The 13,927-nt window shown below is 38.0% G+C and overlaps 3 protein-coding genes across 4 annotated transcripts; all 3 read left to right on the plus strand.

Annotated features, from left to right (window-relative positions):
* The first annotated feature begins 3,508 nt into the window (after window positions 1-3,508).
* On the plus strand, window positions 3,509-4,551 carry LOC113058707 (claudin-8-like). Its single transcript, XM_026226865.1, has one exon. The coding sequence runs from the start codon at window positions 3,707-3,709 to the stop codon at window positions 4,388-4,390; it is 684 nt and encodes a 227-aa protein (XP_026082650.1). The 5' UTR covers window positions 3,509-3,706; the 3' UTR covers window positions 4,391-4,551.
* Window positions 4,552-9,128: 4,577 nt separating this feature from the next.
* On the plus strand, window positions 9,129-10,749 carry LOC113058703 (claudin-8-like). Its single transcript, XM_026226860.1, has one exon. It carries the CDS (start codon window positions 9,233-9,235, stop codon window positions 10,109-10,111), a length of 879 nt encoding a protein of 292 aa, XP_026082645.1. The 5' UTR covers window positions 9,129-9,232; the 3' UTR covers window positions 10,112-10,749.
* A 471-nt stretch (window positions 10,750-11,220) lies between these two features.
* On the plus strand, window positions 11,221-13,653 carry LOC113058701 (claudin-8-like). Of its 2 annotated transcripts, XM_026226858.1 has the most exons (3): window positions 11,221-12,539; window positions 12,648-12,939; window positions 13,567-13,653. In XM_026226858.1, exons 1-2 carry the CDS (start codon window positions 11,819-11,821, stop codon window positions 12,842-12,844), a joined length of 918 nt encoding a protein of 305 aa, XP_026082643.1. In that variant the 5' UTR covers window positions 11,221-11,818; the 3' UTR covers window positions 12,845-12,939; window positions 13,567-13,653. The 2 variants fall into 2 exon arrangements, with proteins under 2 accessions (XP_026082643.1, XP_026082642.1); XM_026226857.1 differs by having other exon boundaries at window positions 11,223-12,939.
* The last annotated feature ends 274 nt before the right edge of the window (window positions 13,654-13,927 follow it).

The following is a 13,927-nucleotide window of genomic DNA, read 5'->3' on the forward strand; positions in this document are numbered from 1 at the left end:
TGTCTCATATTTGTCATGAGAGGCTGTAATCGCCGTTTTTCCTTTGGGTTGTAAATATTTGTGTATTTTTTTGTGATTTATCTGAAATGTACATACTGCGCACTATTCTGACCTGAAATCTACATGTAATTAGAAATATTCATCCAGTAATTGTGTGGAATATAGGTCAAAATAATGCTGAATGTATTTTGTGATTCCTTTCAGAGCGGAGGATTGTTTTATTTTATTTTTTACAGCTCATTCTAGGTCAATTTGTCCTGTTTTACTTGAATTTTGTTGATAAATGCAATATGATTTTTAGCGGATGGACTGTTCTGTTCATGTTTAAAAGGCTTGTTGTGGTTCAGCTCTACATTAAGGACACATTACGACCCTCGTTTTGATGCTCACACTCACGATTCACACTCGACCATCCAAACCTTCATGCAGACTAAATGCATACAGTGTAAGGTTTTTTTTATTTTACAGTTAAATTTGAGTTCATAATTTAAAATTCCCAAATTTGCTGAATGCAATCAAGAGAAGCCACTGGAAACTATTTTAGATGATGCTGAATTCTAATTGAAAACGTTCCCATTGAGCTATAGAGACTGCATTTTTATTTTGTATATAGAGCTGTGGATTGATATTATATCAAATAAACTGGTTTCGTACGTATCAAGCGCCTGTGATTCGTGGATGCTTCTGCATTTCCAGTATGTCTTTACACATGTACAGCCGTGTTAATAAGAAGCCCTTCGTGTGTTGAAGTCACTGACAGATGGAGGTGCCAGGATGGCTTCGGGCTGAATGTTCGAGAGGAAACTCTGGAGGCAAGAGTGAAACACACGACGAGTGAAGCGATCAATCTCTGAGCGCTCAGATGTTTCTGAGATATAGGAGCTGATAGAGCTTCTGTCTTCAGGCCAGACTGATATCATCAGACCACACACACACACACATCAGCGAGATCATTTACAGAAATGAATTCATGAATCTTTTAAGCTATTGATTTTAAATTGAGGGATAAAAAGCGTTTTTCCTCTTCATGAGTCATTCAGAACAGAGTCAACTATATAATGAAGGCAGATTTAAACCTTTACAAGTGATTTGTATGTCATGTCAAAGCAAGCTCGGTCACTGTTTGCTCTTGTGCATGTTTGATAATCTTAATATTAACGTTTATGCATGCTACTTTTACATTTTTTTTGGTTTTCATGAATTGTTTTCATAATTGTTATACAGTTGAAAGTGTATTTATTATATTATGTTATATATTTATAAATGTAGAATTATAACATTTATATATTTTGTATTTTTTAACAGTGAAATAGATGGATCTGCCTCCCAGTGGACGAAGTTGGTAGCATATTTTTGTGCAAAGTATTTTTTGCAGTCCTAATGTTCTTCGTGCACACATATGCGAAAACATCATAATGAGGGAAAACTTTGATATTGTAAAAAATATATATATATATATATATATATATATATATATATATATATACTGTATGCATATTTTTGTTCTTACAGCAGAACATGTAGAAAATTGACTCAAGAAGACGCTTTATTTCCGTGAGTTCATTAATTGTGTTCCTTATCCTTCAGTGTTAAAATTAAGTTATTTTTGTCTTTGTTTGCAATTTTGACAGATGCTGAGAAGAATACTTTCTGCTATTAATGACTCGAGGACTTCTGATGAAGGAAAAAAGGCAAGTTTATCAAGTTATGGTAGATTTGAACTAAATCAACATTAAGGCTAAATATTAACCAAAATTACAGTTTCTAAAAAGATACTGTAGCGCTATCATATAACGGAAATGTAGTGAATTATATTAATTTACCATGTATTACGTAAAAAGCGTCCTTATTTACGTCTAACGTTTTTCGTCGTAAATGTTTAATAAATAAGTACCATTAAATAATTTATGAGCGTTTTGCATTGTGTAGTTTTGATGTTCAAGGTGCAGTTTTACACAGATGCACTAGATGGCGCACAAACATTTCGTGTAAATATGCAAATCTGAAAGTGTTGTCATCTACTGAAAATGTAAACAATTATAATTTTTCTTCAAAAATCTACTTAAATGTTGCATATATGTATTTTCTGGTCATGTATTGAGACAAGAAGTGAAACATTTGTACTGTCACGTTAAAGGAAAGTAAAAGGTGAAGTAAAGTGCTGTCTTGTAGGAAAAGTTTAATATTTATGCACAGAATTCATTGATATAAATATATAAAAAAGTTGTTAAATGTCACTCCTGTTCTCTGAGGCTGGACGTGTGTTGATATGAAACTCGGTCTCTGTGGTCCGACCTGTCAGACAGGTTTGAACGTTTCTGTTGACTTTTCAATAACCCTCAAACTGCTTCATAGCTCACTGTGTTTTACATGAACATTAGTGACATATTATCTCAGGCGAGACAGAAATGTGCTCTCTGTGAGAACATACTCCATCTAATACATCTTCATCTCAATCTTCCAGGCCAAGGAGTCAAAATGAAACATTATTCAAAATTCAATGCATTCAAAAATAAAATACCAGATCATAGTTATAAAAAACAATTCTATTATTTAGGAGCTGTTGTTTGTAAATCTCACATATGTCATTGCCCCTCTTTAACGCGCTTATATATATATATATATATATATATATATAAATGCACAACAGTGACACAGCATCATCCGTCAGTGAAACAGCATCTGTCACAAAAGCATTCTGTTCCTCATATTTTCACTTTTATGGCTTAATGCATGGCTTATTTGACGTGTTGAAACGGTTTCGAGGCAAATAACCTCTAGTCATCCTATATAAAGTTCTGATTAGCCTGATTGATACAAATATTTGTACTTACAATTTTCTATCTGATCAAATATTTTAGACCTTGGCATAACTAGAAAAATATATATATTTAGGAAACACTTCATCAGATGAAAATTTCAAACCTTCAGGTATAATGCATTATAAAGGTATTCATAATATACATCATAATGCATTATATCTTTTCATAACCAATGTTTAAATGCATTATAATATTTGCCTTGTTCCATCTAAAGTCAGTTGTTTGTTAGGTGTTTTAATGAAATATACACTTTCTAAAGTTGTATAAGTGGATAGATAAATACTATTATAAATGTGTATTATAAATGTGGTGCATTATACAGTGCATTATACAGCATAATTAATGCATTAAAGTTGGTTTTGTCAAGTGAAGTGTTACCGGTGATTTTTATAAATTCTCCAGGTCTAGAAATCACACTTTTAAAATTCCCTCATTCAATCATTCGAATTTTAAAAGAAACACTTAAAATCTAACCACTTCCAAATTTAAAATTTTGAAAATATTGATCTTGTTTTATTTTATTTTAAATAATATTTTAAATTATAAAAAATTATTTTTAGTTTTTTAATCACTTAAAATAATGCAAATAATTTTATTTTATGTTTAAAATAATTGTATTTTTTATTTTAAATTATTTTATTTTGAATTATTTAATAGTCACATTGCTGCCTCTGCTTTAGCTCAAGTTGAGTGTCACTGGCTTGGAGCCGGTTGTGTTTTTAACCAGCGAGAGCAGTCTTGGCCTTGCTTTAAACACAAAACTGTGAGAAACCAGTGTTACCACATAGCACTGATGGACTAAACCCCTCCTGTCTCATTCCTGTCTGATAACCCGTGCACATTTACACTGTTTCACACCACTTCTGCTCTCGGCGGCTGCCGTCATGAGGGCTAAGCTGGAGATCCTAGCTCTGGTTCTGGGCACCATCGGTCTGGTGGGGACCATCGCGGTGACAGCCATGCCCATGTGGAAGGTGACGGCGTACATCGGGCCTAACATCATCGTGATGGAGACGCTGTGGGAGGGGTTATGGATGGCCTGTATACGCCAGGCGGACATCAGCATGCAATGCAAAGTCTACGACTCTCTGCTCATCCTGCCGGCGGACATCCAGGCGGCCCGCGGGCTCATGTGCGCCTCCATCACTCTCGCCGTCCTGGCCGTCCTGGTGTCCGTCTGTGGGATAAGGGGCACAAACTGCTGCCATAATGACTCCAGGGGCAAGAACGTGGTCCTGCTGGTGGGTGGGTGTCTGTTCGTGGTCTCCAGCCTCACCACTCTTCTTCCCGTCAGCTGGTCGACTCACTCCATCGTCCGAGACTTTTACAACCCCTTGGTGTTGGAGTCGCTCAAGCGGGAGATCGGACAGGCGCTGTATGTGGGCTTCGCCACGTTCCTGTTCCTCCTGGTGGCAGGGGTGATACTGATGTGCCGCTTCAGCAACCGTCAGAGGAAGGACGAGGAGGAGGACGAGCCATACATCCTGGTGGAGAGGGACAAGGCGGGAGTGAGCGTGTTGAAACGGACGCCCTCTTCTGACTCGTACCGGACGAGTCAATACGTCTGACTCACTCTAACTGCTTCTCTTTAGTTTTATTTCTTCGCTATTTATTTGACGGCAGAAGAATCCATGTGTTGAATCCTAGTTATTTCGATTAAATGTTCCTCACTAACTAACTCAACACATTTAGTCTATTTAAAGAGTCTTATGATATGATTGTATGTATGTTATTTTTTCAAACATTCTGGGTTGCAGTTTTGTTCTTGTTAGGGGAAACTGAAATTTAGTTGTGCATCCACAAACATATATAGCTATATACTGTACATTTTCAATTTTAAATGTTATATTCAAGATTAGTAAATAATTAATTAGATTAAACAAGCTGTTATTGTAATATTTAAAATATATTAAAAAGTTAATTACATTTGTAATTTTTTTAGTCAAATATTGTATTTATTTACTTATAATTAAATGCATTAGTATTTAATATAATATTAACTGATTTATTGTAGTTCTGTCCTTGTATGGAAAACTTATAAAACTATTCATATCTGAATTATTAAATTATGAATTCCACTAAACAAACTGTCATGTTAATTTTTAAAAAATGTGTTATTACTTATATTTATAAATAAATATTGTACAATTAAATATTATAGTAATTGATTTATTTTAGTTCTTTGTTTGTAGGAAAATGACAACATTAACTTGTGCATCTAGAATAGGATTTAACTTTTTACTTTTTTGCTGTTAATGATAAAATATATTATGTACTGTATGTGGTAATACATTTTGCACTATTAAAATTTATAGTACTTATATTATATAAGTAATATTGCAATTGTAATATTAAATATTACAGTTGACATTAAGTATAAAAAGATAATTAAAATAACTAATGTTAATGCTTAAGTAAAGTAAGAACACCGGTTTATATTTTCAAGAGGATTGAAGCATAACTCTTTAAATTCAGCATGCTACAGCTTTTATTTTTAAAACAGCTGGACGAGAAAGCATCCCTAAAAATTGTGACATGCTGTCTGCATTTGCTGATTTTTATCTGCCATACAAGCCAGACATTTGAGAAACACCCACATGCATTCATTTACTGTAAGTGAAACTAAATGTAAACCTCATTCTATGGAGACTGTGTGAGTGTGTGTGTCTGTCTGTCTGTCTGTGTGTGTGTGTGTGTGTGTGTGTGTGTGTGTGTGTGTGTGTGTGTGTGTGTGTGTGTGTGTGCGTGTGTGTGTGCTGTGATACCTGTAACACAACTGACCTCCCACTGATATAAAGCAGCTGAAGGAAACTGCAGTAGATCAGGGACTTCATGGGGAATTCAAGTTTCCTCAAGGAACATCTTGAGACAAAAAAAAAAAAAAACGAGTTTGATAACAATAGAAAAGGAAAATCTGAAATATGGTCTATATTTAACATCTTGATTGTTTCTACTAGAAAGTCCAATAGAAAGCAAATAGACTCTTGCTTTTGTTTTCTGCTTTTCAGATTTGATCTCTCAAAGCAGTAGTGTAGCCAGAAAAGAGACTCTGGGTGTGTATATGAAAATCTGGGTGTGCCACATTTATTGTCAGATTACTGTGCAAAATTATGGGATAGTATTTTTGTCACACTGCTTCCGTCCATACTCCTAGTGTTAATTTGCAGGTCGTGTCAAAATGTAGTTAATTGTTAAATGTAATCATTTTCTTCCAAATACGATCATTTTGAACTTCTGGTACGATACTTGGACATTTCCAATCTGGCAACACTGTCTGTTGATGTTGGGCCCGGGGAGGGAGAAACATCCTCATCAGGTGTAAAGCTATAAAGGCCTCGTGTCCGGCTGTTTATCAAGCCAAGGTTTTTTGCTAAAAAAAAAAAAATTAAGAAAGGAGCTCTGCAACATATTGCTAGCTAGCAATGTGGAATCAAAATTTATCTGTTTATATCATAGACTGCTGGGGTCACAGTCAGCTGCTGTTTTCTGATTGGTTGGCAGTCCGAATGTCAGCAGATATATTTAAACAAAAATCATTGAAAATGTATATTACATTTTAACATTTTTAGCATTATTGCATCATATATTGTATTCTTATTTCTGTGCCCCTGAGAGTATGATTTAGAATGTTCAGTGACGTCACAGAACTGCCAGATTCAAACAGCTCTCGCGCGTTGGCTGCACTGAGCCAGAGACGGACTTGTCATAAATCACAATTAATATGCAGTGTTTTCAACCACATAATGTTTATTTTAGGTTTCATACATTTAAATATACATAATCACTAGTAAAACAATAATTTGGTAGTTTGTAAAATACACACTGATGTCTATGGTAGCAGCAAAAACTATCTTATAAAATGTAATTTGCCGACGTGTTCTAGTCATATATCAGACACACATAGCAGAACAATAAAGTTTACTCTATTCTTCGTTCAGTTTAACATTTCGGGAGAAACTGGGGAATTCAAGTGCTGTATGTTAAATCCGGCTGACGGGACTCTGAACTGCAGCGCTCATCTCGTTATAGATCAAGATAATTTATAAAGGTTTTTAAACGAAGAATCAGAATATCAGATAGCAGACATGGTAAGCAAGTTTTTGTATATATTTTTATAAAAATTATAAACAAAGTAAAACGAATACCGATACATCTGTTAGTGGCTGCGGTGTGCCATGTGACAATCATGACGCGTCGCCATGGAAACAAGGGTTCAGTTAAAATATTTGTAACTTACGCGTGAAAGGGTTGATTTAATATATATATATATATATATATATATATATATATATATATATATATATATATATATATATATATATATTAAATCAACCCTTTCACGCGTAAGTTACAAATATTTTAATATATGTATATATATATATATTCTAAGTAAACAACAATAGCTCAAGTTTAGTAAACTTTTTATTGAGACTATAAAAAATAATTCTGCATCTATTTTTAGGCCACTGTGATGGATGAAAAGTTAAGAGCCCTACTGATGATTAAGTCTGGAGTGTGTCCAGTGTGGGCCCATGTACATGCTGAATCGACAGGTAAAAAAAAGCTTCAAGTCAAAATATTCATTTATCACCAATAAACTGTTTGACAAACACTTACTGCTTCGATGTCCAGATCTGAATTAAAAAAAAAATCTCAAACATGCTACGATCTGAATCAACCTAGTCGCGAACAGGCTCCGAAGTCCCGATCTGAATCAACCGAGTCGCGAACAGGCTCCGAAGTCCCGATCTGAATCAACCGAGTCGCGAACAGGCTCCGAAGTCCCGATCTGAATCAACCGAGTCGCGAACAGGCTCCGAAGTGCCGATCTGAATCAATCAACCGAGTCGCGAACATGCTCCGAAGTGCCGATCTGAATCAACCGAGTCGCGAACAGGCTCCGAAGTGCCGATCTGAATCAACCGAGTCGCGAACATGCTCCGAAGTGCCGATCTGAATCAACCGAGTCGCGAACAGGCTCCGAAGTGCCGATCTGAATCAACCGAGTCGCGAACAGGCTCCGAAGTGCCGATCTGAATCAACCGAGTCGCGAACAGGCTCCGAAGTCCTGATCTGCATCAACCGAGTCGCGAACAGGCTCCGAAGTCCTGATCTGAATCAACCGAGTCGCGAACAGGCTCCGAAGTGCCGATCTGAATCAACCGAGGCGCGAACATGCTCCGAAGTCCCGATCTGAATCAACCGAGTCGCGAACAGGCTCCGAAGTGCCGATCTGAATCAACAGAGTCGCGAACAGGCTCCGAAGTCCAGATCTGAATCAACCGAGTCGCGAACAGGCTCCGAAGTGCCGATCTGAATCAACCAAGTCGCGAAAAAAAAAATAATAATATAAAAAATTCTAAACAACAATAGCCCAAGTTTAGTAAAAATTTTTTATTGAGACTATAAAAAATAATTCTGCATCTATTTTTAGGTGTGCCAGCTGCCACTGTGGGTGGCACAGGCACTCCCTGGCACACCCATGGCTGCACCACTGTCTCAGAGTTTCAGAAAATATCCAAACAACAACTCAAACTGTGCTTGGATTTGCCAAGATATGTGATAATGTGAGATGTCAATATGAACATACATTTATCACAAAATTCTTCCAAAAGATGAAGCATTACATTATCTGAGCTGCTATTCACAGTCATTTTATATGTGACGTACTGTTTCATTTGTATGTAATGTTTAATTTTAAGGAATTTTAAGAAAAACGTGACACAAAGCTAAACTTATATGAAATATTATTCAGAAATAATGTATTAATGAGCAGTAAAATTGAATGAAATTTTGCACTTTCTATATATTCTATACACACACAGTGCTGGACACCTTTTTGGTTTTATTGGGTTGGGTAAGTATGTTAATTTATTTAATTTATATTTACATGTGTGTGTAGTTAATAAAGGCAACAACAAAAATAATAATCATATTTTATTTTTGTATAATTAAATTTTGCATATTTATAATTATTATTCAAGCAATACATTTGTACCGAAGCATGTTATGAAATTTCATAAGTCGTATTTGTGACTAACATTTTAGTTTGATTAAGTATACATTTTTATTTATGTTTATAACTTTTATATTATTATTGTTGTTGTATTTTGGTATTGACCTTGAAAAGGTCTACTTCATGCTTCCATTCTGTTCTGATATTTATATTTATAAGGCATCTAATGGTCGAGTTGGATAATGACAGCCGTTTGTTTTCCTTTGCACTGTTTATCAGATTCTCCAGGAGCAGGTGAACCAGTCTGTTCACATAGCATCATTAACATTTTTTCTTGTCTGTAAATACTTGTCATCTGGATCTTCCGGTCTCATTTGAGAAACACCAGAGTGAAGGAGAGCAGTGTAACATCTGCGTCTGATCCTTTGTCGTTTTGTCCTGGCACTCGACCATCATGTCTTACGCCGGGTCTTACACGGCCAAACCCTACGCGGATAAGTCCTACGTGGGCAGCGTGTACACGGGATATCCAGATGAGAAATCTGTGAAAGACATGTACGAGGAGCAGCTGAAGCACGAGAAGAGAAAGAGACGGGAATCTATGTGCTGTGAGGTGGTTGCTCTGGTCATCGGCTTCGTCGGGTTGATCGGGGTCGCGTCCGTCACAGGCCTCCCGATGTGGAAGGTCACGGCCTTCATCCAGGAGAACATCATCGTGATGGAGACGCGCTGGGAGGGACTGTGGATGAACTGCTACCGGCAAGCCAACATCCGAATGCAATGCAAAGTCTACGATTCTCTGCTGTACCTCCCGGCCGACCTCCAGGCTGCCAGGGGTCTCATGTGCGCCTCGGTCGCTTTGAGCGCCTTCGCCTGCATCGTGTCATCCGTGGGCATGCGCTGCACCCGTCTGGTAGACTCCCGTCCCAGAACCAAGCACATTGTTTTGGTGAGCGGAGGGTGTTTGTTTTTGGCTGGCTGCTTGACCACCATCATTCCCGTGTCGTGGACGGCTCACATGATCATCCGGGACTTCTACAACCCGTTGTTAATCGACGCCCAACGGAGAGAGCTCGGGGAGGCCTTGTACATCGGATGGGTCACTTCGGCTTTGCTCTTTACCGCTGGGGTGATCCTGCTTTGTCGACATGCACCACGCACCCAGGACAAAGAAGACTTGGCTCAGGTTCTGTATCGGGCCGGATCGGCTCCGTATAATTACTCTTACAGACCTGGATATGGATCCCAGCCTGCGTACGGATACCAGCCTGCCAATAACTATCAGCCAAACTATTCTTCTGTCCCGTCGGTTTATAACCCTCCCAGATACTGAGACACACTGTGAGTGCTGTGCTTTTCCACTTCTATAGAGACTCAAATAAAAAAAATGAGTTGGGAGCGATCAGCATCAAGATTCAGAGGAAAGCAGGACTGACGGATCCTCAGTTGATTATATGACTGTAAATGTGAATATTAGTTTTTACATGCTTGATTTGAATGTGTTTCCTCCTCGTATATATTATAAAACACTGTTTGTAATTTGAACAGACATAATATGCAATATACTGAAATTTAAAAACAGCAACACATTAAAACACAGCATTTAACTGTGGATCCGTGACTTAATGTTGACTTAATGTTGTTTTTCACATTTTTCCATTTTTAAAGCACTGTTTTGACTTGAATTGAATTAAATAAATGTGTAAAAAGAAGTATGGATGTACGAGTTCCTGGTCTGTAGTCTCAAGATAGTCCCTTCCTGGAATCTACAATCATATTTAGTTGTTTTTGGTCCAGTGATTGCGACACTGGTCAAACCAGTTGAGTGCTGTTCCAGTGTGTGTTAAAACGTCACACCCCTCATGCAAATTAACCAGCAGACATGAGCAACACTGACTGTGTGTTTGAGACCAAAAGAGACGTGTACATGTGATCTAAGATAATGATGTAATAAAATAAAAAACAATATGATCCAAATTCTAATTTCATCATGAAAATGAACTATATACTAGAAGTTTATGTTCACAGTTACTATCAGCCATCTTATAGAGAACAGACAATTGATTTTTACACCGTCAGAGCAGTGCTAAATAGTAAAAAGTTTGCTAGGGTGTTGCTATTTAATTTCTAAGATGTTGTGAGTGGTGGTATTTATGATGTTGCTATGTGCTCACTAGGATGTTCTGCATAGGAACTGAATAGCAAGATGCTAAATACTCAACATTCTAAAATCCTATCAGAACCCTAGCAACCATACAGCAACATTCTACAAACCACTCACAACCCCTTAGCAACCATACAGCAACATGCTAAAAATCCCTCAGCATTAAATGGAACTACAAAAATGCTTTACTGTGAAAAGGTGCTATGCATCTGATAAGGGCTTCTAAATGTTTTTTTTGTTGTTGTTTTGTTTTTTAAGAAGTTATTGTGCAGTTGCTTATGTTCTGAGTGGTACTGTTGCTACAGTATGTGGTTGTGTTCTGGGATTCCCATGGAAACCCACATAGCTACAGTACTTGCAAACAACCACTCAAATGGAATTGTAAAAATAACAAAATCTCTAGCGGTGCAGAAATGACACGCTTTACCTTCAACTAAATGAAAAACATCAATGTTAAGCCATCAGCTGACTTTACAGGAGTTCTTCTGAACTTATCAGACAGCAGTTTAATGAGCCACAACCCCAGTGGAGTTAAACATTGACAGCAGTCCAGAGTTGTTGTGTGTCTGAGTGTATCAGTAACCCCTTCAGCTGTGTTTCCTCACTTAACAGGATCCCTGACAGAAATCAAACCCTGCTGAGCAAACATCAACACAGCTACGAGCTCCTCCTCCTCCTCCTTCTCTAGTGACACAAAACCAGACACAAAGCCTCGCCGGGGGGATTGATTTCATAGCAACCAGCCCTGGCGTTCCCTCCCTCTCCTGAGCGAGAGGGCGGAGCCTGGGAACAGGTGAACACCTATCAGCTCCCATTCCAGCGGGATGCCAAACCTCACAGTCAAAACCAGTCCTCACTCTTCAGGCTCCTGGAATCATGGCGAACGGCGCGCTGGAGATCGTGGGAATGTGTGTGAGCCTGATCGGCTTCGTCGGGGTGGCGGCCAGCACCGGGATGCCGATGTGGCGTGTGACTGCATTCATCGGGGAGAACATCATCGTGATGGAGACCCGGTTCGAGGGCTTGTGGATGAACTGCTACCGGCAGGCCAGCATCCGGATGCAGTGTAAGGTGTACGACTCCTTGCTGGCTCTGTCCCCTGACCTCCAGGCTGCTCGGGGGCTCATGTGCTGCTCCGTGGCATTGACTGGGCTGGGTTTACTAATTGCCATCGCTGGGATGCAGTGCACGGCATGCATCCAAGGAAACGACCGGGCCAAGCGGATGGTTCTGATCATCTCTGGATGCATGATCCTAGCGGGCTGCTTCTGCTGCCTCATCCCTGTCTCCTGGACCGGACATGTCATCATCCAGGACTTCTACAACCCGTTGCTCATCGATGCCCAGCGTAGAGAACTCTGGGAAGCGTTGTACATCGGTTGGGTGTCCTCTGCTTTCTTATTCGCTGGCGGGTGCATATTCACCTGCTGTAGTGGCTCCCTGGACGAGGGCCCGGATCCCAGGTACAAGTACACCAGGAACGCACCCATGGCTTATCAGCCACAGCCCGTGACCTATCACCCCCAACCGCACTTGGTGTACAGCCACCCGTCCGGGCCACCGTCATTCATAGAGCAGTCATACCAGCCTTCCAGACATCAGTCATTCATTCATCCGTCCAGACAGCAGTCATTCATTGATCCATCCAGACAGCAGTCATTCATTGATCCATCCAGACAGCAGTCATTCATTGATCCGTCCAGACAGCAGTCATTCATTGATCCGTCCAGACAGCAGTCATTCATTCATCCGTCCAGACAGCAGTCATTCATTCATCCGTCCAGACAGCAGTCATTCATTCATCCGTCCAGACAGCAGTCATTCATTCATCCGTCCCGACAGCAGTCATTCGTGCAGCCGTCCCGATATCCATCCACCCGCAGCGCCGTCGATTATATCTGAAATCCAGCTGGATGTTTCACTGGCCTGTGTATTTGTGTTTGTGTTTGTTTTTGTGTGTTAGAGAAAGATGGAAAGGATGGACTTCTAACCAAAAGGTTAAAAAAATATATATTAGAACAAATTTTTATGTAAATTAGACCTAAAAAAGTAGTAATTTTTATTTTCAAATATCTAAATAGGATGGTAAAGAACTGACTTTTAAACAAAGCTTTTAAAAAGAAAAAGAAAAGAAAAAAAAACAAGGGGAAAAGACTATTTAAACATATCCTCTTTTTATCACCGTTTCATTCTTGGGAATGTTTTTGACAGAATTGTTATACCATTTGCACTGTAGCGTTTTAAATGTCTAAGTAAGAGAAGATGAGAAATAGAAAGGACAGACCTCTAACCAGAGGTTTGACAAATAGAAAAAAAGTTTTTTTTTTTAATTAAACAGAAAACTTTTAATGTAATTATTGTTACTACTTTGGTTTATTATTTTGTATTATTTAAGTAGGAGTATTTGTAGTATTAAGCAGCTATATATATATATATATATATATATATATATATATATATATATATACCTATATATGTATAACGTTTTAAATTGCTACATTTTAACAGTTTTAAACATAGCAGCTAGTTATGCATTTCATTTTTTTTCTTCCCCAGTTCATTCTTTGAAGTGTTTTTGACAACATTAAAATGTTGTTTCTACTTTGGCTTTATAAATATCTTAGTAGGAGCAGATATGAGATGGAAAGGACAGACTTCTAACCAAAGAAACAACAACAATGAAAAAACTGTAACATTTAAACAGTTTTAATGCAACAAAGTAAGTCATACATTTCATTTTTCCCCCCCATTACATTTTTTTTAGGTTTTTTTATATATATACACACATTTAAATATGTAATTAAGAGAACATATTTTTGCTGCTTTATATGATTCATTTGTAAATACGGTTCATACCTCAGAACGTTATAAAGGATGCTACTTTACTAGTATTTTGTATTACTTGGAAGCTGTCTAAAATAGAAACTTGTTAAAAGTTATAATATTCAGATATAATGTTTTTATTTAAATATCAATGATTTGAAA

Source organism: Carassius auratus, chromosome 40 (assembly GCF_003368295.1).
Source record: "Carassius auratus strain Wakin chromosome 40, ASM336829v1, whole genome shotgun sequence".
NCBI lineage: Eukaryota > Metazoa > Chordata > Actinopteri > Cypriniformes > Cyprinidae > Carassius > Carassius auratus.